The sequence below is a fragment of the Suncus etruscus genome, chromosome 3 (genome assembly GCF_024139225.1).
Source record: "Suncus etruscus isolate mSunEtr1 chromosome 3, mSunEtr1.pri.cur, whole genome shotgun sequence".
NCBI classification, from domain to species: Eukaryota; Metazoa; Chordata; class Mammalia; order Eulipotyphla; family Soricidae; genus Suncus; species Suncus etruscus.
Window position 1 is genome coordinate 11586183 of NC_064850.1, and position 26926 is coordinate 11613108.

Below are 26926 nucleotides of genomic sequence, written 5' to 3' on the forward strand. Positions count from 1 at the left end.
CTGTCCTGTATGCAAGGCAAACGCCTTGCCTCCATGCTCTCTCTCTGGCCCTTTGGTGATACAGTGTTTTTTTTTTTTGTTTTGTTTTTTTGCCATTTGTGAAAGTTTGTCTTTTTGACAATTTACTGATCCAGAGATTGATACTGGCATTTCCACAAGGACCTTTGATTATTACTAGCATTCCACGCTGAGAACATTTAGAAAATATTAGCTGTTCTCAAAATTGGCACATATTTTAGCTGTTCTTTATGAGGAGTCAAAAAGCGTCTATGAAGCTTAATATAAAGCATTATAGATTAATGTTATCTAGGCAAGAGAACTGATTTTTTTGTTTCATTACACTTAAAAAGCCGTTCCTATTAAACAGTTTCACTGTAGTGAAGATCTCATCCCATGAAGTCTTTGCTCAGTCCCAGCAGTTCTCTAAGACACTTCACAAGTAAAAGAGCAGGTACTTCACTAACAACGTGAAGGAGAGAAAACACAGAGCTTATATATATATATATATATACATATATATGCTCTGTGATCCTAGTATCACTTCCTGATAAAAGAATAAGTCACACCTCTGATTCCAAATAACTCGAATAGATGGGCATTGAATTTCTCCCCTCAACATTTTTATTTTACATGTTTAATTTTTATTACAAAGTATTAAAATATGGAACACTTCACAAATTTGCGTGTCATCCTTGCGCAGGGGCCGTGCTAATCTCTTTATCATTCCAATTTTAGTATATGTGCTGCTGAAGTGAGCACTCCCCTCAACATAATCAATTAAAAAATTAAGGATTTCGGGGCCAGAGAGATAGCATGGAGGTAAGGCATTTGCCTCGCATGCAGAAGGCCAGTGGTTCAAATCTCGGCATCCCATATGGTCCCCTGAGCCTACCAGTAGCGATTTCTGAGTGTAGAGCCAGGAGTAACCCCTGAGCGCTGCCGGGTGTGACCTAAAAACCAAAAAAAAAAAAAAAAAAAAATTAAGGATTGCTTATACTTCTCATTTTGCTTTTGAGGTCAACTATCAGCCCACTTAACAAAATAAGTTCTAGTTTGAGTCTCATTTATACATATACTGATTGAAAATAATCAAGAAAAAGTAAGACTTCATTTTTCATAGGTTTTTTGTGTGTTTTTTTTTGTTTTTTCTGTTTTTGGGCCACACCCGGCGGTGCTCAGGGGTTACTCTAGCTGTCTGCTCAGAAATAGCTCCTGGCAGGCTCGGGGGACCCTATGGGACATCGGGATTCGAACCAACCACCTTTGGTCCTGGATCGGTTGCTTGCAAGGCAAACACCGCTGTGCTATCTCTCCGGGCCCTATTTTTCATAGATTTTATAGCAAGACAAATCAATATATGGATAATACTCAAAAATAGTGTTACTATGTTTAGTAATGCTTAATGTTTGGAGGAACCTACTAAGCAGACTTGGTATCACTGATCTACCATACATTCAGCCATTCTTAACTTTTACTTCAAGAGCTGTTTAAATGGTTCTGGATTCCACCATCACACAGTGGCACAGATTGGACGCAAGCCACATGTGCATGCTCTACCAGAGTCAACTCCCCAGGTCCTGATTCAGGGTTTCAAAAAAGTGAAGTGATAATACTTTGGCAAGAGTTGTTCCCCGATGTAACTTCAAGCAATATTTTAAACACATGAAAACGATGCTGTCCTGAAGAGTGGAGTGCTGTGCCAATTTAGAGTCAGAAAGCCATCAAACCAAATGCAGTTTTAACTTCGATAAATATGCGATCCTCAAAAAGCAATAAAGAATCTAATACCAGGGACATTAGACCTTGATGGAATGCCAAATGGAAAACAGTACTTTGAAAAACCGTCTCTTGTAAGGAATTAAATAGGACTCCATTAGCCTGGAATTCCCGATCAATCAGATCAGGTATTCTATCTAGATAAGATTAAGAGAGACCAGACTGCAAGTACAGATTTTTACTTAAGCACTTTGGAAGTATCTACTCCCCTTAAATAAGTTATCTATTCATTAACGGAAGTCTGAGCCCTTGTATTTGGCAAAAATGCTGGCAGTAGCATGCCAGATCGCTGTATACACTTGAAAGTAATAAAAGTGTTTCTTAAAATATTGCATGATACAGACTTTTCACTACTTAACCTAACTGATGAAATTTATTGGTACTTGCCTCAGTTGATATTCTTTCTTTTTCTTTTTCTGTTTTTGTTTTTGGGCACACCCAGCAGCGCTTGGGTTACTCCTGGCTCTGCACTCAAAAAATCGCTCCTTGAAGACTCCGGGGGACCATATGGGATGCTAGGCTGAATCAAACCCAGGTCCGTCCTGGATCAGCCACATGCAAGGCAAATGCCCATAGCTGTGCTATTAGTCTGACTGCTGATGTTCTTTTTTATTGAGGGACACACCCAGCTGTGCTTGGGTTACTTCCTGTCTTGAGGAAAGGGAGGACCATAGGGGTGCTGCAATTTCACTGGAGGTAACCATATGGTGCCAAAGAGTGAACTCTTCATGCAAAGCCTAAGCTCTAGCCCAATGATCTCTAGCCCCTGGTAGGTTTTTTTGGGGGGGAAGCTACACCTGGCAGTGCTCACAGCTTACTCCTGACTCCATACTCAAGAATCACTCTTGGGGCCAGAGAGATAGCATGGAGGTAAGGCATTTACCTTTCATGCGGAAGGTCATCGGTTCAAATCCCAGCGTCCCATATGGTCCCCCGTGCCTGCCAGGAGCAATTTCTGAGCCTGGAGCCAGGAATAACCCCTGAGCACTGCCGGGTGTGACCCAAAAACCACAAAAAAAAAAAAAGAATCACTCTTGACAGACTCAAGGGATCATTGCCAGGGACCAAAACCAAGTCAGCACATGCAATAGTACCTCCTGCCTGTACTATTCCTTTAGTCCTAATTCATTTTAAAACCATTTTTTCACACCTCTATTAGATTCTTTTCTCATCTTTTAGATGCATTTGTCTTTTAGAGCATTCCTGCTCTGCATCTCTAAACGCCACTTTTCATAGCAAGTGTAATTTTACCATTTTGTGTGTGTATTTGACTAATCTTCATGTGTGTCTGCAATGTACACTTGTGCCAGCTCATTTTCCCAACAAAACCATATTCTCTGTATAACCAGAAATTTGCCACCATCCCAAGATTGGATACTTGGTGATTTAAGTCATGCTAAGTGTTTTCAAAGTCACCTAGCATAATAATTCAAGCAGGAGAAAAACTGAAACTACATAAAGAATTTTAATTGCCAGAGTAAATGTTATTTTCTTTTATCCCAAAGAAGTGATTTTTGACGTAATTCAAAACTGCCACGAGACCAAAGTTTTATTTATAACACATAGGTTAATATTAAAACAAGGGAGACCTACTTTGGAGCCCGAGGACTGTGAGGAATTGGCAAAATGCTGTTGCCTGAAGCTCTTGCAGCATTTCCAGGTGGACACAAAAATGGGAGAGGAAGTAGCACCAAAGCCAACTGCAATTGGAGCAACTCCATGGGGCAGGCAGTACAATATACACAAAGTGAAAAGTCCGTCTCCTCCAGGAAATCCTGCCTATCATCTGGTCGCATCAGATGAAACGGAATACCCTGGTCCTGTCCCCTTATGTCTTGTCATGTCAGCTTCTTGATAGCTTCAATCCATTCAACCCGTTCAGCCTTACTGCTAGCCTGGATATAATAATGCGTATCATCCTTGGTGATCACTTTGAAGAGATTTCCCTGGACATTTCCTTTAACCCCTAGGCAGAAGAAGAAAAAAATAGTGAGTGCATGTCCATTTTTAGCTAGAAGAAGCTGAAAGTCAACTGAGACACAAAACAACATGCATGAAGTCTTTCCTATTTGCAAATATCATTAGGGAATCCACCAGTGTTTGTTTTTTTCCTTACATCCCTTCCTCTGGTCTGTGCTATGAGATAGATATATTTGAAAGCCCTCAGCGTCTATCCATACACTAACCATAGAAATCAGTATGTTTCTGTTAAAAGCAGGTACCGATTTGGGATTTGGCTTTGGATTACTTCTTTGAATCCAAATTTCCATACCCATAAAATAATATTTTCCTCCTAATTTAATATTTTCCTCCTAATTTAATTGGCCAATATGAAATTAGTATGATAATCTGTGTGTTACATATGAATGCAGTATAAGATAGTACTAAGCAAAAGCTTTGGGGCTACTTAGGACAAACAGGGAAAAAGAATATTTAGAATGATTCAGACCTCTATGAATGCCCCTTTCTCTAATTCTGAAGTCAGTTTCAAAACACAGCATTAATTGTCTCAACAGAAAAGCCCTCCTCGGCTCACAAAGCTTAGCTCTTCATTAGCAAAGAACTGCTGAGAGTGCAGGAGGCAAGGCCAAGATCTTCACCAGGGCTGAAGTGCACCCTACCTGTGGGAACACCATTATCCTCCAGGGCAGACACGAGAGAGCCACGAAGAGAAAAACCCCCGACTGGCCGGTTCTCTTCCTGCGGAGGGAGGAAGACGTGGTTAGAAAACTGAACAAACGGGGCCGGAATGATGATAGCACAGAAGTAGGGCTTTTGCCTTGCATGAGGCCAACACAGGACAAACCCCGGTTCAATTCCCGGCATCCCATATGTTCCCCCAAGCCTGCCAGGGACGATTTCTGAGTGCAGAGCCAGGAGTAACCCCTGAGTGTTGCTGGGTATGACCCAAAAACTAAAAAAAGAAGAAGATCGCTTCTCGGCCTTTTGGCTAAGATCAAGTGTAAAAAAAAGAAGAAGAAAACTGAACAAATGCAGCAGGGGAAAAAAATGACACTTCCTTAGCACAATCCCATCAGGCCAGCGACAGCAGTGAGTGAGAGAGGTGAGGGTCAGAAGAGGCTGAATTTGGACATCACAGTCCAGTTAACTGCACCAGTCGGGAAGTTGGGGCTTCAGATCACAGGTGGCAGCCATAGCAGCAATCCTCAACCTTCCCTGTGACCTGGCCAGCTCCCAGGGACTCCTCTACACTCTGGGCTGTGGAGAGAGGTTCTTAGTGGAAGCTCAGCAAACGAGAAACTTCCTACTTTGCACTTTCAAAAACCACACTTATGAAAGCACAAGGGAACAGAGCGACTATAGTTTCTTGTTGATGGGAATTTGATCTACTTAGTGTGCAATAATATAGTCTGTAATTCAGGATAGCAAATATTTGATCAGTTGTCTTAATGAATCTGGCTGAAATACACCATAAGCAACAGCAACAGCAACAAATGAAAACCTTAGTCACTGTGGAGGAGCTAGAGAGATGCTTAGCACATGCTTTGCAGGCAGAAGGTCAGGGTTCAATTCACTGCATTGCATAACCCCCTGAACACCAATGGCAGTTACCCCAGAGTACCACCAGGTGTGGCTCCTAAACTAGACAATAAAAATGTGAGTGTTGGCCCAACAATTCCTGGAATATTTGGACAGAAGGATATATGGGCATTACATTGCATGTGGCAATGCATGCAAGATGGGAGCATGAGTGCTGAGTATGTTGGATGGTGGAAGAAGGAACAGCATTGGGAGCAGGAAGTGGTGAGAAGGATGCTGAAAGAGGAAGTACAGGCAGCTGCCCGCTCAGCTCAAGATAGAAAGGTCTGGAAGCATCAAGAATGGGTGTCCAGTGACCAGCCCACACTCACTTTGGAAGGGTCGTAGTAGTGCAGGTAAGCCGGGTCCTTCCTCAGGACAAAGCGTCGAACTTTCCAGTTTTTCCTCTTGTGTCCCTGCAGCAAAGAAAAGGTTCAAGACTCCTTTGTGACATTCAACTCATTCTCCCCGGCCATGCATCTCAAGGCTGAACCTCTGATCCTATCTGCTCCAGGGGTCCCATTTCCCCCAAAAATGCCTACTTTTGGAGTCCCCAAAACAGTAATGACATGTCACATATAGAATTCCCCTCAGCTGCTCCCCTAATCTTGGTTAGCAACAGCCATCAAGGTCCTTTAAATACAAAGCTGACACTGCAGGGAGAATTTTTTTGTTTTTGTTTTTGTGCCATGCTCAGGGGTTACTCCTGGCTATGCACTCAGAAGTCGCTCCTGGCTTCGGGGGACCATATGAGATGATCAGGGATCTAACCATCTAACCGTAGGCTAGCGCTTACAAGGCAGACGCCTTATCTCTAGCACCACCGGTCTAGCCCCTGCAGGGAGAATTTTATCTTCCATCAACTGAGAAAATTCTTTTGCGAAGGTTTGGGGGTGCGGGGCATATAGTTCAAGAAATGGAGGCAGAGGGTCCAGGAAACCTCAGGAGCAAAAGCCCAGAGGTTCCTTCCAGACCATGTCTCCAGTATGGGTTTTCACTGGTCTTTTTCCTGAACTTCCTTGGTCTGGGATCCATGTATGCCAGTGGCAGGGCAAGCATTCTGACATGTTCCCTGTCACCTGCTGGTAACGGATGCCTTCTACAAGTCTCACCCCTTCCCACCCTTCAAAGCCACTCCTGCCTGCCCTTTAGCCCCCTAAGTTTGAGAAAGTCAAGATGTTCATTTGTCCCTGACCCAAGGCAGCCACACCTGTTTGGCCAGATAGCCTTGCTTGACCACGGTGCCACTTAACTCCATTGTACTGAGGTTGAGCTCATCTTTGTGGTTCATCTTTTTTTTGTAGCTCTCAGCCTGGTGGGTAGGAGAGAGGGGGGCGCTCTGATATGAAAACGACTCAGTTACAGTGAGGGGTCCCATACAAAGAAGAGGGAATTCCTCAGTGCATACATTCCCTCTACCTGAGATGAAGCTGCCCTGCACCTTCAGTAGGCTCTGGCCTCCACACTACCCCCAGGGTCAAAAAAGAAACGCGCCCCAACTTACAAAGGTGTATAGAGCCGTGGAGTCATCTAGAAACTGCTCGGCCAGATCCCCAGAACGCACGGCTTCCATGCTTCGTGAGCCCACGGGCCTAAGAAAGTTCTCCTCCAAGAGCACAGAGGCCAGAGTCACACCCTCCAGGCGGCTGGCCGAGAAGTTGTTGGAGATGAGCCAATCTACCAGGGCAGAGCCTACATCAGGACAAGAGCAGGAGACATCATGAAGCGGGGAAAGCTGGCTCTGTGGAAACATATAGCCATGACCTCACGGACCTTAATATCTCTTGGGCCACCTTAGGGCTCCCACTCAGGAGCAGAGTGAAAGTCTCACCTGAGCAAGAACTGTGACTGTGCTCACAGGAAGCCAGGACACCACCCAACCGCAGAACAGACAGGCTGCCATGCCAGTGAGTGAAGGGTCCCCATTGGTCAGGTCCCAGGTCTGACAAATTTGTCAGGTCCCATGTTAACCTCCCAGCATGCCTGATCAGGAAGCTAGCTCACCTATGAAGGTCTTTTTGTAGGTGCTTCCCTGCTCCATGTTGGGGCTTGACCGGATTCCACTGCTGCCATCATGCAATCTGCTCACAATAGCTCTGCACCAAAGGAAAGCACAGAAGAAAGGGCCTTTGTCACACTGACAGGCCTGAGGAAAAGCACAAGGGCCATGGAAGATGGTGCAATACACACCACAAAGAATACAGGGTATGGGGCCAAAGAGATATCAGAGTGGTAAGGCATCTGCCTTGCACACAGCCTATTCAGGACAGATGGTGGTTCAAATCCCAGCATCCCATATGGTCCCCTGGGCCAGCCAGGAGCGATTTCTGAATGTAGAGCCAGGAGTAACCCCTGAGCGCAGCTGAGTGTGACCCAAAAATAATAAAGGAAGGGAAGGAAGGAAGGGAAGGAAGGAAGGAAGGAAGGAAGGAAGGAAGGAAGGAAGGAAGGAAGGAAGGAAGGAAGGAAGGAAGGAAGGAAGGAAGGAAGGAAGGAAGGAGAGAAAGAGAAAGAAAAGGAAAGAAAGAAGAAAGAAAGAGGAAGGAAGAAATAAAGAGAGAGAAAGAAAGAAAGAAAGAAAGAAAGAAAGAAAGAAAGAAATTAAGAAATCAAGAAACAAAGAAAGAAAGAAACAAATAAAGAAAGAAAGAATCAAAGATAGAAAGACAGATAGAAAGAAAGAAAGAAAGAAAGAAAGAAAGAAAGAAAGAAAGAGGAAGGAAGAAAAAAGAAAGAAAGAAAAAGAACAGAGGGGCCAGAGAGATAGCATGGAGGTAGTGCGTTTGCCTTGCATGCAGAAGGTCGGTGGTTTAAATCCTGGCATCCCATATGGTCCCCCGAGCCTGCCAGGAGCAATTTCTGAGCTTCGAGCCAGGAGTAACCCCTGAGCGCTGCCGGGTGTGACCCAAAAAAAAAAAAAAAAAAGAAAAGAAAAAAGAAAACAGAGTATTGGTTTTGCAACAAAATCTAAGGGGTCACATTTTTTTTTCTTTTTCCTCATCTATCTCTATATCAGGCAAGGATTATTAATTCTGTACAAAGCAAGGAGAAAAAAAAACTCTGTGACTTGGAATGGAGAAGCGAAGGAATGTGGAGCAAAAGATTCTCTACGATCTACGGTTCAAACCATCATTTGTATCCACCCTGAACTGCCATGACTTCTCTCTCCATGACTTAACAGTAGCTAGGTGCACAATACAAAGTTCAACATCAGGTTCACAGTATTTGGTGAGCCCAGGAAGGGTTTCTACTGCATCTTCCACTGCCTGTGAGAATAGGGGACAGTTTCTGCAGATGGGGTTTATTGTAATGGTTTCCATGAAGATTAAGTCCCTTCACTGCAACTTTTTTTTCCCTCCTACTGCTCTCTGGCTCTGTGGGACAATCCCTGCCCACAGTGGATAGAATTCTTCTCAATTTTTCTTAGGACATTTGGGTGAGGAAGTTCAAGGGGAAATCTTGTGTATTCCCATTGACATCACCTGAGGACCTAGTACATAGCACAGCATGCAGTGAGCACTTACGTTTATGATTAAAGGGGTGTGGGGATAAATACGCCCACAGAGCGAAAAGGTAAACTGCTACCAGAACACATTATTCTTTTTCTCCCAGGCTGCAAAAGACCCAATGACTAGGTGGGGGTGAGATTCCCAAGCGGCTGTGACATGGTCTTGTGCCCCTTGGCTGAATCTGAATGGGAAGCGCCAAGGGTCTCACATCTCAGAGGTGGGGAGAAGCAGCGGAGACCTCAAGAAGTCCTATAGGAATAGGGGCAAGGGGATAGCACAGTGGTAGGGCATTTGTCTTGCATGCACAAACCTAGGAGAGACCTGGTTCAATTCCCGGCATCCCATAGAGTCCCCCAGCCTGCCAGGAGTGATTTCTGAGAGCAGAGCCAGGAGTAACCCCTGAGCACAGCTGTGTGTGGCCCCAAAAATCAATAAATTAATTAATAAAGTTAAAAAAAAAAAAGTTCTATAGGAATGGGGCAGGTCTCTGGGACCATCTCCAGGCAGAGGAGAGCACAGAAAAAGGAAAGGAACAGTGATGGGGCCTGAAGCAAGATCTATGGAGCCACAAGGGACTCTGCCTTCCCTTCCAGACTGCTCAAATAGAAAAAGCTGAGGGTGGTGGAAGTGTGGGCACTCACAGCAGGCTGATGTTGGGGGGCAGCTTGAAGGAGTTTTTCAGGACATGCAGCTGTTGCACTTTGCCTGGCTGCCCTGCGTGAATAGCCCCGGTTATCTCGAAGGCCCAGGCGTCCCTCTCCTCTCGAGAGCAGGCCTCCAGGAAGTACTCGGTGGATGTGCGAGTCTTCAGCTTAATGAGGAGCTGTGGAAAATTTAGGAGAAAGACCAGCATTCATTGGTCAAGCAGGCAAGAGTGACAGGGCCCCAGCCAGTAGAGGAGTCCAGGGATGATTAGAAGTCCCACTCCTCCACCCCCTAGTCAGCTTCCAGCAGGTGTCTTGGAAGATTCCTTAAGAATTACACACTCAGGAACCAGAACTCGGGGTCTCATGGGAAAGCTGTTCCCCTCTGGTCAGGGAAGGGGCCTTGGCATTGCATCTCAGATATGTGGTTCTTTCTCCAGAACCCCCCAGTCTCTGATTATCCAGGACAGCCTGTGAAAGGTCTTCCCGTTGGAACTGCTCAGGCTTTCAAGTCAGACCACAGGCATGCCAAAGGCCATCTGAAAATTTTCTATAGAATTCACACACAGCACACAGCTTCCATGAGCAAACTTAACCTGCTGTGTTTTGTTGAAACTTCAAGAGTTTTTCTCTCTATCCCATTCTATCAGCACTCTTGCTTGTCACTTAAAGCACAGGTGGGGTATCGTTTTTCTGCCAAGGACCATTTGGATACTCTTAAAATCATTCAAGGATCATACACTTGTGGCAGATAAGCCATGGACAGCTCACACAAAACACATATGTCTGTCCTGTCGTGTCCCAGGGCCAGCCCACATTTCATGGCCCTTCTACCTATGAGTAGAAGGTTCTCCTAACTTAAAAAAGTACTAAGGAGGGATTGGAGAGATAACACAGCGGTAGGGCATTTGCCTTGCATGTAGCCTATTCAGGACAAATGGTGGTTCGAATCCTGGCATCCCATATGATCCACCGAGCCAGCCAAGAGCGATTTCTGAGCGCAGAACCGGGAGTAACCCCTGGGCACCGCTGGGTGTGACTCAAATCTCCCTCCCTAAAAGTACTAAGGGATATCAGGTCCACAGTTTGTTTATAGGTTCTGAGGTTTGACTTATTAAGAAATAGAATTTGGACTGGAGAGAGAGAGAAGATTTGGCATGATGCTTGCCTTGCACAATGCCGACCTGGATTCGAGCTCTGGCATACCATAAGGAACACAGAGCATTTTTAGGAGTGATTGCTGAGCATAGAGCCAGGATTAAGTTCTGAGCACTTCCAGATGTGCTCCCCACCTGAAATAGGAGCTAGAATTATGGGGGAGAAATAGTTCAGAAATAAAGGCACTTGCATTAAATGCTGGTTCGAGCATCAGTACCACATATGGTCCTTGAGCATTGCCAGGTGTAGACAAAAAAAAAAAAAAATAGAGTACTAAATCCACTTTAAAAACCAGGTGTTCTGGGGCCGGAGAGATAGCATGGAGGTACGGCGTTTGCCTTGCATGCAGAAGGACGGTGGTTCAAATCCCGGCATCCCATATGATTCCCCACGCCTACCAGGACCAATTTCTGAGTGTAGACCCAAGAGTATCCCCTGAGCGTTGCTGGGTGTGATGACCCCCCCAAAAAAAAAAAAACAAAAAACAAACAAACAAAAAAATTTCCTAGGTGTTCCAGGCCAGAGAGATAGCGCAGTGGTAGGGTGTTTGCCTTGCACACGGCTGACACTATGGTTCGATCCCATGGTGTCCTTTATGGTGCCCCAAGCCAGGTGTGATTTCTGAGCGCATAGCCAGGAGTAACCCCTGATCGTCACCAGGTGTGGCCCAAAAGCCAAAAAACTAAAAACTAAAAACTATGGGCCTGGAGAGATAGCACAGGGGTGTTTGCCTTGCAAGCAGCCGATCCAGGACCTAAGGTGGTTGGTTCGAATCCCGGTGTCCCATATGGTCCCCCATGCCTGCCAGGAGCTATTTCTGAGCAGACAGCCAGGAGTAACCCCTGAGCAACGCGGGGTGTGGCCCAAAAAACCAAAACACACACACACACACACACACACACACACAACCTATGTGTTCCATCCAGAGTTATAGCACAACAGGTAGGTTATTTTCCTTGTACACAGCTAATCAGAGTTCGATTCCTGGCATCCCATATAGTCCCCCATGCCTGTTTAGGGTAATTTCTGAATACTGATACAGGAGTAACCCTTGATCACCTCTGAGTGTGACCAAAATAAAAAGTAGTTTTTCTGGGGCCAAAAATATGCAATGGATAGGACGCTTACCTTACAACAGCTGCTCAGAAGTCAGAGATATAGCACAGTGGGTAGGGTATTTGCCTTGCATACCACTGACCAAGGTTCCATCCCTGGTGTCCCATATTTCCCCGACCTACCAGGAGTAATTTTTGAGCACAGAACCAGGAGTAACCCCTGAGCACCACCAGGTGTGGCCCAAAAACAAACAAACAAACAAACAAACAAAAAACTGATCAAACTGGGGTTTAATCCCTAGCATCCCACATGGTAGCCCAAGCACTTCCAGAAAAAGCTATAAGTAACTCCTAAGCATCGCCAAGTGTGGCCCAAAATCCAATAAAATAAAATAAAAATAAAAGCTATTTTTCCCTTTTAAAATCACCTCTAAAAATCTTTCTTTGTATTAAACATGTATTAAACAGCACTCCCTAAGTACTCCCTAATGTATATTTGCAAGCTCCTTTTTTGTTTTTGTATACTCCCTATTGTGTTGGATTTAATGAAGGTTTTAATGTTGGGTAATGAAGGTAGAACAAACCCAATCTAAATATTTAATAGCTCCAATTTTATTATTCAAGAAAAATTTAAAATGCAGAAATTACTATATCAAACACTATAGTAAATCTGCCTCCATTTCAGCAATGACCATCATTTCCTTGGCAGGAGGAGAGCGGCAGGTGGCTAGAAAAATAGTACAGCAGGTAGGGCAAGAGTCTCAAACATGTCCCAGGATAACTGCATATCAGAGGAAAGAGCTGACAAACTGCAAAGGATGGTGCTTATTCTATTCACCTTAATACTTACAATTATATTATATTATATCTAATATTATATCAAAATGATATAATTATTCACCTGTTAATAATTAATGTCAACACTTATTTGCTTTATGTTCAGAAACTGCTTTATATGATCTAATCCTTATAGTAGCTTTATGACAAAAATATATTTTTATATTTATATTTTATATATAGTATATATAATATAATAATATATAATATATATTTATATATATTATATTTATATATAGTACCATTTTCCTGTGTTTATGAGTTACTACTTCTTATTGTAGATTGCTAAAAATAAGGAATAAAATATAAATAAAAGAAAAAAAAAAGAGTCTCAAACATGGCCACCCCAGATTAATCCCTAGTGTCCTAAGCATAGAGCCAGGGGTAAGCCCTAAATCCTGCAAGTGTGGCCAAAAATAAAGTTTCTTTTTAAAGTTAAAAAAAAGATAAAAATTAGGGGCCGGGCGGTGGCGCTGGAGGTAAGGTGCCTGCCTTGCCTGCACTAGCCTAGGACGGACCGCGGTTCGATCCCCCGGCGTCCCATATGGTCCCCCAAGAAGCCAGGAGCAACTTCTGAGCACATAGCCAGGAGTAACCCCTGAGCGTCACAGGGTGTGGCCCAAAAAACCAAAAAAAAAAAAAAAAAAAAAGATAAAAATTAAAATTTTCTTTATAAAAATAACATTCCTTTTTGGATCATACTTCATGATGCTCAGGGCATACTCCTGGCTATGTGCTCAGGGATCACTTCTGGCAGAACTTGAGGGATTATATGTAGTACCAGTGATTAAATCCAGATCGAATGTGTACAAAGCAAGCACTTAACCTCTGGACTATTCTCCCACCTCTCATAGTTTAGAAAGTTCTTCAGCTGGTTTGAAAGAATCAAAGAAGAAATATTTGGGGGCTGGAGAGATAGCACAGAGGTAGGGCATTTGCCTTGATGCACGACCCAAGAGGGACCCAGTTGGATTTCCAGCATCCCTTATGGTCCCCCAGCCTGCCAGGGGCAATTTCTGAGTGCAAAGCCAGGAGTGGCCCCTGGGTACTGCTGGGCGTGGCCCAAAAGTCAATCAATCAATCAATAATTAATAAAATTTTTAAAAAATAAGAAAAAAAAGAAGAAATATTTGACAAAAAAGAAGAAAATGTTGAATAGCTCCAAGTGCTGTAAAAGCTCATGGAAGCCTGGGTTTAATGTCTGGCATTCCATAATTTCCCAAGTAATACCAGGTGTGTCCTCCTCCCACCCAAAAAAAAAAAAAGGAAAGTAAAAGAAGAAATAGTGGAGCTTTTGGAATATTTCAGCAATAAAGTGCCTGCCTTGCGCAAGCTCCAGCGCCTGCCACATGTCTGTGTGCAACCTCGGCAGCTCTGCCACTTCTCACCGCTGGCAACACAACAAAGTATGGATCTCTCGCGAGCCAGAACATGTCCAGCCCCAGTGGGTACTGCAACCAAAAACAGCACATAAACACCACAACCAAATGTGCAGTCTCTGACTGCAACCAAGGGAGTGACACCAGTCAGAGACAGCAAAAACATCAAATGGATGGGGAAGACAGGAAAGACAAGCAGGAAAAGAGATTCCTTCTTATGAACCTACTCATCTCAGGAACTGAGTCCAGACCTTCATTTTATTTATTTTTATTTGGGGGGCATCACACCTGTTGGTGCTCAGGGGTTCCTCTGGGCTCTGCACTCAGAAATCGCTCCTGGCAGGCTTAAGGGACAATATGGGATGCCGGGGATCAAAACCAGGTCCATCCCGGGTTGGCCACATGCCAGGCAAATGCCCTACTACTGTGCTATTGCTCCAGCCCTCACACCTAAATTTTAGCTATACAATCCTTAGGGTCAGAAAGTCCTTACATTGACTCTCATGATAAAAGTAATCCCTCACAGAATCTGGGGCATGGCTCAGTCACAGAGTACATGCTTGTATCAAGCCTTGGTGTTTATCCCAAGCACCCCACAAAAACAAACTACCAAGTAGTAAGTAACTACTCACAAAATTGTAGTGTCTTCTGGCCTATGGAGTGCTTCAACTTCATAGAGCTCATTATCTGGCCCCAAGCATGGGAGAGCATGGGAGGTCATTATTTCACCCAATTTTCTAGATGAAAAGATAGAGGATTTGTGGGCTAGCCAAGTCACATATCCTACACATAATGGCATCAAGGATTTGAACCAGAATTTCCTTCTTTTGGTGATAGTGGTGTTTTGGTGGTTGTTTTGACCACATCTTGCAGTGCTTAGAGGCTCTTCCTGGCTCTGTGCTCAGTAATGACCACTGGCAGTGTTCAGGGGCCATATGTGGTGCCCAGGATCAAACTTGGGTCAGAGGACATCTTAACTCCTCTACTACCTCTCCAGCCCCTCGCCCAGATTTTTTTAATACTTAACTCTTCTCTTGACCCACCACCACCTCCATCCAACAGTTCAGCGATGGGAGTGTCTGGGGCACAAGCTAGACTGGACACATGTGCTCACACTTACAGGTCGGTTTTCATAATCCAGGCAGGGACAGGTAATGGTGCAGCCGTCCAGAAGGATCCGGCCCTTTGGTGGGTTCACCTTCCGGCCCCCCTCGAGCTTGTAGTAGAGTAGTGTGTTCTGCTGAAGGATGAACCATCGAGCCTTCCAGTTGTGGACAATGTGACCCTGAGGACAGACAAGAGAACCCTTCAGTGAGGTGGCCAAGGCTGTGCAGAGGAGAGGTGCGGGTGGCCAGAAGAAAATAGCTCTCTCACAGAAGAAACCACCTTTTACTCTTGGTTCCTTTTTGCTTAATCTTATTTGTTTTTATTCTGAAAGAATTTCATGCCAGAGAAACATCGAAGAATGATGTCAATAACTTTTCTTTCCCCAGAACCATTTGAGAGTACATTTTTAATAAAATGCCCTATTGTTCAGAAAAATTTATTGTATAGGGGCCGGAGAGAGCATAGCATTCGGGCATTTGCTTTGCATGCAGCTGATCCAGGACAGATGGTGGTTCAAACCCCAGCATCCCATATAGTCTCCCAAGCCTGCCAGGAGCAATTTCTGAGCACAGAGCCAGGAGTAACCCATGAGCATCGCTGGGTATGACCCAAAAACCAAAAAAAAAAAAAAAAAAAAAAAAAAACCCAGAAAAATTTTATTATGTATATCCCCATACAAAAAAGGGGTGAGCCTGCGAAATAGTACAATGAATAAGGCTTTTGTCTTGCATATGACCAACCCAGCACCAACATGGTCCCCTGAGCACCACCAGGAGTGATCCCTGAGCAAAAATCCAGGAGTAACCATGGAGCACCTCTGGTGAGGCCAAAAAACAAACTAACAAAAATGGAGAATTGATAGTTCCAGTATCAGTATCAGGAGATTTAAATGGATAAATTCTATTCACCTATTCCACAGATCCTATTTAAGTTTCACCAACAAATGCCTCCTTGAAGCCCTGCAAGTCTAAGGAGCCAGCACAGAAGCAAGTATGTTGGTTTTTCAGGATGTAAGTTATTGGCTTTTTTTCAGGGGGAGGGGGTCACACTGGGCAGCTCTCAGGGGTTACTCCTGACTCTCTGCTCAGAAATTGCTCCTGGCAGGCTCGGGGGACCATATGGAATGCCGGAATTCGAGCCACCATCCTTCTGCATGCAAGGCAAATGTCCTGCCTCCATGCTATCTCTCTGGCCCCTAAGTTATTGTCTTGATCTCTCTTTTGAATGCAAAGCAAAGACCCAAAAATCTTCTAGTGCCTGCTGACCTCTTTTTCTGGTTATAAATCTTGAAAGGACCTGAAAATTACAGGCAAGAACAGCCCCACTTCTGGAGCCAGACATCTATTATATTCTGTGTAATATATTCTATATATAATAATATAATATAATATAATATAATATAATAATATAGTATAATATATATCCTGTATAATGTATATTTCTAGTCTTTTCTTCTTTTAGTTTTCATTCTATGGCCTCTGAGCACCAGGAAAGTCAGAGTTCTACTCCACCATTCAAGTATCTAGCTTTGCTGAACATCTTCTCACTTATTGGTTTTCTTTAAAACATGCTTTTAATGACAGTTGGAGAAATGTGTCATTTACTTGGCCAACTACTGTTTGTAACTAAAGTGGCTTAATTTAAGAATTAAGAACTGGGGGCCGGAGAGATAGCATGGAGGTAAGGCGTTTGCCTTTCATGCAGGAGGTCATTGGTTCGAATCCCGGCGCCCCATATGATCCCCCGTGCCTGCCAGGAGCAATTTCTGAGCCTGGAGCCAGGAATAACCCCTGAGCACTGCCGGGTGTGACCCAAAAACCAAAAAAAAAAAAAAAAGAATTAAGAACTACTGGGGCCAGAGTAGTGGCACAACAGTAGGGCTTTTGCCTTGAACACGGCTGACCTAGGACAGACCACAGTTTAATCTCCCAGCATCCCATATGGTCCCCCGGGCCTGCCAGGAGTGATTTCTGAGTGCATAGCCAGGAATAACCCCTGAGTGCTGCCGGGTGTAACCCAAAATAAAACAAACAAAAAAACAAACAAAAAGAATAATTCTACTATGAGCAAACTTATACCTAAATTTTAGCCTCCATCTCTGACATATTTTCTCCTTAGGATAGATTCTTAGGAACAATATTACTAATCAAAGAATGTGGACAGATAAAGTCACAAACTCTGCAGATGTTAAGTACCTAACAGGCTTACCTAGCCCAGAGTGGCTGGTCTAAAAGGCAGTGGGTTCTCAGGTGAGCAATAGAGACAGAGAGTTAGGATATGGCCCATTTCAAAAACAGACCAACAATGGGGAAATGTCTGCTGAGAAACTAGAAAAACAAACAAACAATAGGTTTAGTACACAGACTCAGGAAAGAACTTTGTTGGCATTTTCCCAGCCCAGGGAGGCTCAGATTCCAGCCAAGAAAGAAGCTTTCTTGGAATCAGAGACCTTTGCCCCACTTCACTCCTTACACTTCTGTACTCCCCTAAGGTCCCTTTAGTGTTAACATCTGTGGGACTGGGATTCAATTTTCCTCAGTGAGTACTCAAAGTCATGAAGGAGCCAGAGCTGTGGGAAAAGTTGTTAGCATGGGAACACTAAAGAAACTTAGCAAAGTTAAACAAGAGTTTTACAAATGTGCTTATATATTTTTATGCTCCTGGTTGACCGGCTGTTCTAAAGATTGAGTCATACGGGTGTGCGCTCTTAACTCGGCCCTGTATTTTGAATCCACTTGTAACATGAGGGCTGACAGCTTACCTTGACAGGGGCTAACATGTTTAAAGAAACAAAAATGAGAAGCCGGAGAGATGGCTCAATGGGCTAAGCATAAGATTTGTATGTGTGGGGCCCTGGGTTCAATACTCAGCACTATATACCCATTTGAGCACCACCAGAAGTGGCCCCCCGAACACAGAGCCAGGAATCCCCAAGAACCAGATATGGCTGAAAAGAAACAAAACGTAGGTCCAGGATTGTGACTCAGTGGCAGAACACCGGCCTTGCAAGCATGAAGCTCAGAGGTAGATCCCTAAGAGATTCTCCCTAGGAGAATCCTTTCCAGGATTCCTTTCCTGAAACTTTGCTGTGGCTGTGGTTCCTGACACACTAAACTACAACACAACGAAGGGGAGGAAAGTGGAGAAGAGGAAAAGAAATAGAAGATTTGGATCTAATTCCTCAATAACTTGGTTTTTCTACTGTTCACCCTCTGGCCCATTCTCTGGTCCCATTGGCTGATGACTCCTTACTGAGATGACCTACCGCAGCTGTAAGCAAAGATGGACTGGTGTGAGTATGAGAGGAGGGGGTGGCACAAAATTTTCACACAGGGTGCTAGACACAGCTGGATTGTGTTTCCCCAGTCTCCTCACCCACCTAAAGGATGAAGCCCCAATCTCACTTCCCTCAGATTGCATCTAAGCATGAAGGTAGAACTTTTAAGGAGGTGACTGTAAAAAATGTGACAGTCGGGGCCGGAGAGGTAGCATGGAGGTAAGACGTTTGCCTTGTGTGCAGAAGGACGGTGGTTCGAATCCCGGCATCCCATATGGTCCCCCGAGCCTGCCAGGAGCGATTTCTGAGTGTAGAACCAGGAGTAACCCCTGCGCTGCTGGGTGTGACCCAAAAAACAAACAAACAAAAAAATGTGACAGTCAGGAACCAGAAAGATAGCACAGTGATAGGGCGTTTGCCTTGCACAAAGTCGACAGGACGGATGGTGGTTTGAACCCCAGCATCCCATATGGTCCTCCGTGCCTGCCAGGAGCAATTTCTGTACTCAGAGCCAGGAGTAACCTCTGAGCGCAGCAGGGTGTGACCCAAAAACCAAACAAACAAAAGAAGTGACAGTCAGCAGGCCAAAGAAAAGGTACTGAGGGTGAGCACAGGCTTTGTCTATCGGAGCCCCAGATTTCATCCCTGATACCATCCCAGCAAGGAACACTGAGTTAAGAGTAGCCATGTGAGCACCCCTGGTGTAACCCCAAAAGTCAACTAAAATTCTAAAGATAGTCTTAGTATTTTCTTTTCTTTTGGGGGTGGGGGGAGGATCATACCTGGCAGCATTCAGGGGCTACTCCTGGCTCTCTTGGCAGGCTCAAGGGACCATATGGGATGCTGGGATTCAAACCACCATCCTTCTGCATGCAAGGCAAATGCTCTACCTCCATGCTATCTATTCCGGCCCCCAGTCTGAGTATTTTCTACCCAATCTGACTGGGACCGTGCTGTTAGGGGACAGGAAGACATAGATATATTAAAAGACTGAGTGAAGAAGAATGATCAGTGGGGACTTGGGGACAGGTGACCAGAGACACAGGGAGAGTAGTCTGAGAAGATGCATATGCCTCAGATCTTGAATTTTAGCCTCCAGGGCTGTAAGAAAAGAAGCATCAAAGTGTGGGAGTCTGGGACTAAAGAGAGAGCACAGCGGTAGGGTATTTGCCTTGCACGCAGCATGTGGTTCAAATCCCAGCATCCTATATGGTCCCCCGTGCCTGCCAGTTGCGATTTCCGAGTACAGAGCCAGAAATAATTCCTGAGTGCCACCAGGTGTGACCCCCACCCCCCAAAAAAAGTGTGGGAGTTTGCTATAGAGCAGAGAGATCTAATGGGAAGGAAGGTGGGTGGGGGACCTGCAGAGTCTGACTAGCAAATGTCAAGCAAAGTCCAAAGGGTGGTGTACTTCATGGGTGAGAGTGCCCCAGTGCCAAGGGAATGGAGAGCTGACCCTGTGTCTGCCAGGCCTGGCACGAACAGGCATGTATGTTTGGCAGCAACCAAAAAGGAGAACGGGAAAGCCAGTTAGCACATCGGCAGCAGAAGAGGTTCTCCTAATACCCAGTCCATGGAGTTCTCGGGGACAAGTGGCAAACAGGGTTTACAGTGATGCTTCTGTGGGAAATGCTTGGCAAAGAGAGGGGCTAGTTGGCTTTACAGCTTGGTGCTCCGACTCCACCACAAAGGTTCTTGAGGTGCTTAGTATTTACAGCCCTCCAGGAAACCCCATGTTTCAACTCGCTAGAGTGACCTGTGCTATAAGCAATGAAGAATTCTGACAGCCAGCAAAGAAGAGAGGGTTAAGGAGGGTTGGTGAGAAGAAATACATATCGGGACTAGAGCAATAGCACAGCGATAGGGCATTTGCCTTGCATGTATCCAGCCCTAGTTCAATTCCTGGCATCCCATATGGTTCCCCGAGCTTGCAAGGAGTGATTTCTGAGCTTAGAGCCAGGAATAACCCCTGAGCACCACCGGGTATGACCCTAACCCAAAAAAATGAGAGAAGAGCTATATATCAATGAAGTGGGTAGAAAACACAAAGCCACTGATGACCCTCATAAAAAGATTCATATACAGGACAGAGTGATAGCACAATGGATGTTTCTCTTACACACAGTCAACTTGGGTTCGAGCCCCAGCCCTCCATATGGTACCCCAAATCCTGCCAGGAGGGATTCCTGAACACAGAACCAGGAGTATGTTATATCTCTAGGTATAAACTATAAAACATTTTTTTAAAGTTTATATTCTAGGGCTGGAGAAATAGTACAGTAGGTAGGGCATTTGCCTTGCACATGGCCAACCTGGCTTCAATTCCCAACATCCTACATAGTCTCCCAGAGTACCACAGCAAGATATCCTTGAGTACAAAGCCAGGAGTAACCCCTAAGCACCACTAGGCATGGCCAATCTGCCCTAAAAAGAGGTTCATATTCTTTGGCCCAATAATCCACTTCTGGGGATATTTTACGTAATCTAGAGTATAGACCAGGTTTTATGTATGGAGACACTTTAGGACATTGCTTATAAAGAGAGTGTGGGGAGGAGTAAACCATTCCTTCAGAGCCCCATGAGGTTACTTGTCCTAAGGGTAAAGAGGTCACAGCAAGAGCCCTCAAGATCATACAGTGCTCAAGACCTCAAGAAACAGAACTGTGGGCCCAGAGAGATAGCACAGCGGCGTTTGCCTTGCAAGCAGCCGATCCAGGACCAAAGGTGGTTGGTTCAAATCCCGGTGTCCCATATGGTCCCCCGTGCCTGCCAGGAGCTATTTCTGAGCAGACAGCCAGGAGTAACCCCTGAGCACTGCTGGGTGTGGCCCAAAAACCAAAAAAAAAAAAAAGAAACAGAACTGTGCTAGACTTTAACATGGACCAAGCATTCTGATCTGATCTTACAATACCCTAAAAATAACTATACTAGCTGCTTTAGAAAATTTAACAAAAATGTTAATGGTCCTCACCTCCAGAAACTAAAGCAAAATATAGGGGAATAAGAATGGAAACCTAGGCTTCATTATGTACCCTTGAGTATTGTATTGTTCTTGTTTGTTTATTTATTTAATTATTTATTTATTTATTTATTTTTGGTTTGTGTGTCACACCGGCAACGCTCAGGAGTTACTCCTGGCTCTCTGCTCAGAAATCACTTCTGGCAGGCTCAGAGGACCATATGGGATGCTGGGATTCAAACCACCATCCATACTTGATCGGCTGCTTACAAGGCAAACGCCCTACTGCTGTGCTATCTCTCCAGCCCCGGTCTTGTTTTTGTTTTTTTAAAGAGTATAAATTTATTGTTTTTATAATGAAAAAGTAACATCCTTTGGGGAAAGGGGTTTGGGCCACACCCTGGTTCTCTTCTCAGGGATCATTCATGGTACAGGGGAATAAAATTCCAGAATTGGCTGTATGCAAGGCAAGCATCTAACCCACTCTAGCCTCAAAAAACTTTAAAAGCTTTAAAATCAAACAACTATCCTCATAAGCTGATAAGGAAAATCATTCATTTACCTAATTATCTGTAACTAATCATCAAAACACTACTTGTACCCAACATTATGCTGACAGCAGGAGTCAAAGATGAACAAAACTCTGACCCAAGAGAAAATAGACAAAGATTCCACACAGAAGGCTTAGTACTAGGAGAAATGCTAGATGGGGGGAATCCCTAAAATTCCCCCCCCCCTGACTTTCTCTCACTTAGAGTATCAATCCATGTTATAAAACACTCATTGTTGGTCACTCATTGACACCAACGAGGTTTAGTGGTGATGATCTGTCATTCTGTCAGCTCAGAAAACACTGCTATCTCTCTAACGGGCACTCATGAAAAACCAGCCACCAGCCCTGAGCAGCACCCTGCAGGAGGTGGGACTCTGTAGCCTCTAGCCACATGCACCCACTTGGAGGTGGCACCTCCAGCCTATTAATCTAGGGCCAGGCTACGCAACATTTTGGCGGCAACTTCCCAAGAGAAACAGAGCCAGAACTTTGAATCTGCACTGTTCCTGGATAGCTGGCCTTGGAAACTGTGTGAGAGAATAAATGTTTTGTCGTTGTTAAGCTTTGGAGAAATCGTTATACAATCATAGATAAGAAATCCGGGGCATGATGCAATTCCAAGGCAGACTGAGGTGGAGAGAGTGGGGAAGGTGGCAGGGAAGCTCCTGAGCCTTAGATCTGGGGGTCTATCTGAATGGGATGGAGAGAGCCAGATCAGGGAAGGGAGGGCAGAAATCACAGATCTCACCATAGTGGGACCTCCCAATGGGAAGGGATGGGGCTGGTTCTCTGCAGCAGAATTTCATCTTTCTTTTTTCGTTGTTTTTTAGTTGTTAATGTTGTTATTTGTTTGTATTGGTTTTGTGCCATACCCAGCTGCGCTCAGGGGTTATTTCTGACTCTGTGCTCAGAAATCTCTCCTGGCAGGCTCAGGGGATCATATGGGATGCTGGGGATTGAACCCAGGCCCCTCTTGGATTGGCTGCATGCAAGGCAAACACCCCACCACTATGCTATCACTTCCATCTTTAGACAGAGCCAGAGAAAGCACTTGAAGAGTTGGAAGCGAGATGACAAACCTAGATTTTGCACTAAGACAACACTGCTGAATGCCCCAGGTGCAGTTATAAAAGGGGAAAGGGGGTACCTGTGAGACAGAGAGTCAGAGGGCCTGAGGCACCAGTCCAAAGGCACCAGGCAGTTGGGTCAAAGGCCAAAAGCCCATAGCATAAGTGGGAAGGATACCCACCCTCCCGAGGGGCTGCTTTCTCGGAATTTCCAGAGCCCCTAGACAAGGAAGGAGGGAAGTCCAAAAGCGGGAATGGCAGCCCAGGTTTAAGGGGCTCAAATCTAGCTGGAGGGTCCTTCTGGGAAAACCTACAACCCCCCCCCAACTTTAAAGATGAAGAAAAGTATCGCCCAAGAAGAAGAAAAGCTATTTGTGATGAAATGACTTTTTCTCCCATCAAGTTAGTTATGTTCAATCTCAACCCTGTACCTGTAAATATGATCTTACTTGAAAATGTGGTTATGGGGGGGCGAAGGAAGAGGGAGGTTCCCAACCAGTTCTCAGGGGTCCACTTTGGATGATACTCAACCAAATAGGTTGACAGTTCAGTGCCCTGGCCCCAGGGTAGACTGGCACTGCTTGGGGGTTATACCCAGCAATGCAAGGGGGTCTGTAGAGCCTGTGAACTGGGATTCCACACATACAAAGCATGCACCCTTGACCCCTGTGCTTTTATCCAGGTTCTGAAATGGAGTTTTTGCAGAGGAAATCAGTGCTGGTGAATTGGAGGGTGGAGAGAGGTACTAATCCAACATAACTGTTCTTGTACAGAGAGGAAAGTGTGGGTGCTGAGAAGTATGCGTAGAAGCAGGCTATGACGTGGCAAAGTCGAGACAGATGTGAGACATCTGTGAGGCCACGGAGCATCAGGCTTTTGTCCCCTTAGTTTCCGGATTCCTGCCTGTCGAGTCAGTCCTTTAGTGATCTTTTCTGTACTCAGATCAACATTTTATTTTATTTTATTTTTAGTTTTTGTTTTGGGGTCACACTGGACTGTGCTTGGGGGTTACTCCTGGATCTTCGCTAAGAAATCGCTCCTCCGGGGCCCGGAGAGATAGCACAGCGGCGTTTGCCTTGCAAGCAGCCGATCCAGGACCAAAGGTGGTTGGTTCGAATCCCGGTGTCCCATATGGTCCCCCGTGCCTGCCAGGAGCTATTTCTGAGCAGACAGCCAGGAGTAACCCCTGAGCACGGCTGGGTGTGGCCCAAAAACCAAAAACCAAAAAAAAAAAAAAAGAAATCGCTCCTGGCTGATTCAGGGGACCACATGGGATGCCAGGATTCGAACCACCTTCTGTCCTGGGTCAGCTGCATGCAAGGCAAACACCCTACCGCTGTGCTATCTCTCTGGCCCAGACAGATCAATATTCTGAACACTTGCATAACTTTGTTTTCAACCATTTGTTTTTAGAGTGGAATCTACAGGGAGTTTTTAGTTTCTCTGTTTCTTCTCTCAGTTCTCTCTTCAGTTTCTTTCTGTCCTTTGGGTTTTATTGTGTTCTTTGGAAGAGTCCTACAACATAGCACTGCCCTGTCCTTTTCAAAGGTGGCGACATGTGAGCAGGCAGACAGTCAAGGCAGAAAGGGCCTCCGCCTCTTTATCTTATTTATTTTCAAGGTTATGGGGCCACACCTAAGCTGTGCTCAGGGTTGACTTCTGGTTTAGTGTTCAGGGGTCTCATTCCCAGGGGTGCTGGGGTTTCTGCATGCACAACATATATGTGTTGCAGCTATCTCCTGGGTGCCCCATACCCCTCAGCCCCCATCCTGGGGAAGGAAAAAAAAAAAAAGCTGCACTACCCATTGGTACTCCCGACCCCCTCCCCCTCACTGCCTTTAAAACCAGGCCAAGGGAACTGGTTGCATTTAGCCTGGAGCTTAGCTTCAGTTTGGTCCAAACCGTTCATGCCTCGGCCTGTCTCTGCTTCCCAGTCAAGCTCTGATGACTGTTTTTCTGTTCTGGCTTCCAGCAAGAACCTGGCCCCGCCTGGGGGCTGAGAACCCTCCTAGCTGCAGGCACTGCTAGGGTTGCCTCTTTTGTGACATGGGGTGGCAGCTATAGTCACCAGGTAGAAAGGTAGAAAAAAGAAAAATAGCCCAAAAATTGATCAGTAGGTGGGAACTGTTAGCTGAGTGAGACCCCGAGTCATCTCAGCTTGCCAGAAAGGGTGCGGCTTCCGCTTACCTCAGGGTCAAGCCCAAACCACCCCCCAACCTCCCACCCCACCTCCTCGCCTCCCCACCTCTGCCTTCGGGCTTGGCTGAAGTCAGCTTTAGGTACAAGCAGTCAACCCTCTTTTTTGGGGTTCTGGGGCCAGATCTATGGACTCCCTGGACTCCTTGAAGCTGAAGAAGTCACCAGGACTGGCAGAAAACTCACATCCTGCCTTCCCTCGAGCATTTCCCAACTGAGAGGAACTCCTGGGGTCCTTGACTATCAACTCAAACCCTTGCCCAGCAATTGCTCTCATCTGGAGACCCGAGCTTCATGAAAAAGAGAGGGCTGAGAACATTGTCCTTCTGGTGTCTATCTCTCAGAAGAAACACAGCTGCCTCTGCTATTCTGAAGGATCAGCATATCATTTTAATTCCAGTGGCAGGTCTGGGGGAGTGGAATTCTGTTGTTTTTTATAAGAACCACACCCAGCAGTTCAGGGGTGCTGGAGGGCAATTGGTGCCAGGGATCAAACTCAAGGCCTTGCACATGCAAGGCATGTCCTCTACCACTGGAGCTATGTCCCGGACACTGGGCGTGGAATTTTATACTCGCTTTATCCAGTCTGACCCTTGAACCAACATCAGCCTCGTAGTGCTCAGTTTTGAACAAACACCACGCCCGCCCTTCTATGTCAATACTGTTGAGTATAACGTGGTGGCATAACTGATGGACCTCAACTGAATTTGACACCTGGAGATTGATTCAGGCGAAGAAAAAGGCTCCTTCATCCGTTTCCTCTTTCCTCATCCTCTTACGCACACCCCCACATAGCCAAATGCTCTGCTATTTATTAGATTAGCAAAAGTATTTTGGCCAGAAGATCACTGTGAATGCGTAAAGAAATTTTAAATAACAACGCTTTCTTTTTAGGCCTTTTAGGCTGATTTAGGTTCAGTTTCTTCCTAATTCCATAGCTCTATAGCAGTGTGGGAAGGAAAGTCACCAGGAAATGGGAAGGTTGAGGATGAAGCTTGCATCCAGTGTTTTGGGCTCTGGGGGCTCTGGCAAACACTCACCCACCCCTGCTCTTGGTGGCCCCGTTTCCTCCTAATAGTTTGCTCCTAATAGCAAAGGGACTGGGTGGGTTGGTCTGGACTTCAGCACCCACAAACTCCAGAGTTTCTTGGGGGAATGCTCTTCTTTGGGGGATCCTATCCTCTAGGAAGGGTAGGTCAGGGGGTACAGCAAAGCCAGCCCTTGTGAAGGAGAGGATTGGGATACAGTTCACCAGCCCTCAGAGGAGCAGAATCCACTGCCTGGCTCACTTTGGGGGGCCCACAGGCAGGCAGACCCTGGCTCTGTGCATCCTCCTGGGTGCAGAAAACAATTCTTCCTAACTTAGTAACTGGCTCCACTACCATGCCCGCACTTCACCAGTGGGCCAGAATTCCCCAGAGTTCCATGCCACTCTGCCCAGTCCCCTCTTTTCTGTCTAAAACCGACATTCCATGCTCCAAACACCCCCCAAACCCCAACCTGCTGCGCTTGGCCCAGTGCCTGGACTTTCAGGTAGCGCAGTTTCCCTAGGACGCCTGGGCACCCACACCCCCATCGCTGTGGGAGAGGTTGGGGGAGCACTCACCCTCTTCACCAGGAAGCCCTCCTTGAGCACCCCGTCCTGCATGTCGCCGCCGTGCAGAGCCCCAGGACCTCCCCAGGTGCGCTGTCCCCGCGCCTCCGGCCCCTCCGCGCGCCCAGGAAGCGCCTCCTACTCCGACGGGCGCGGACGGACGACGCCTCCCGCCTCCCTGGCCCGGGTCCAAGCCAGAGGCCGCGGGGCCTGCGGGGCAGGAAGGCAGCCAGGTCGGTTTCCGACGTGCCCCCGCGCACCCCAAGACTCCTAGA

At 45.8% G+C, this 26926-nt stretch overlaps 1 protein-coding gene and 1 non-coding gene across 2 annotated transcripts; both read right to left on the minus strand.

Annotated features, from left to right (window-relative positions):
* Positions 1 to 655: 655 nt before the first annotated feature.
* On the minus strand, positions 656 to 759 carry LOC126004706 (U6 spliceosomal RNA). Its single transcript, XR_007493969.1, has one exon. It is a non-coding gene; the product is annotated as a U6 spliceosomal RNA (small nuclear RNA).
* A 2764-nt stretch (positions 760 to 3523) lies between these two features.
* On the minus strand, positions 3524 to 26705 carry PLEK2 (pleckstrin 2). Its single transcript, XM_049770272.1, has 9 exons — positions 26664 to 26705; positions 15019 to 15183; positions 9467 to 9648; positions 7321 to 7412; positions 6821 to 7008; positions 6527 to 6628; positions 5649 to 5732; positions 4398 to 4476; positions 3524 to 3742 (listed from the first exon to the last, which is right to left on the minus strand). The coding sequence occupies exons 1-9, from the start codon at positions 26703 to 26705 to the stop codon at positions 3615 to 3617; spliced, it is 1062 nt and encodes a 353-aa protein (XP_049626229.1). The 3' UTR covers positions 3524 to 3614.
* Positions 26706 to 26926: the final 221 nt, after the last annotated feature.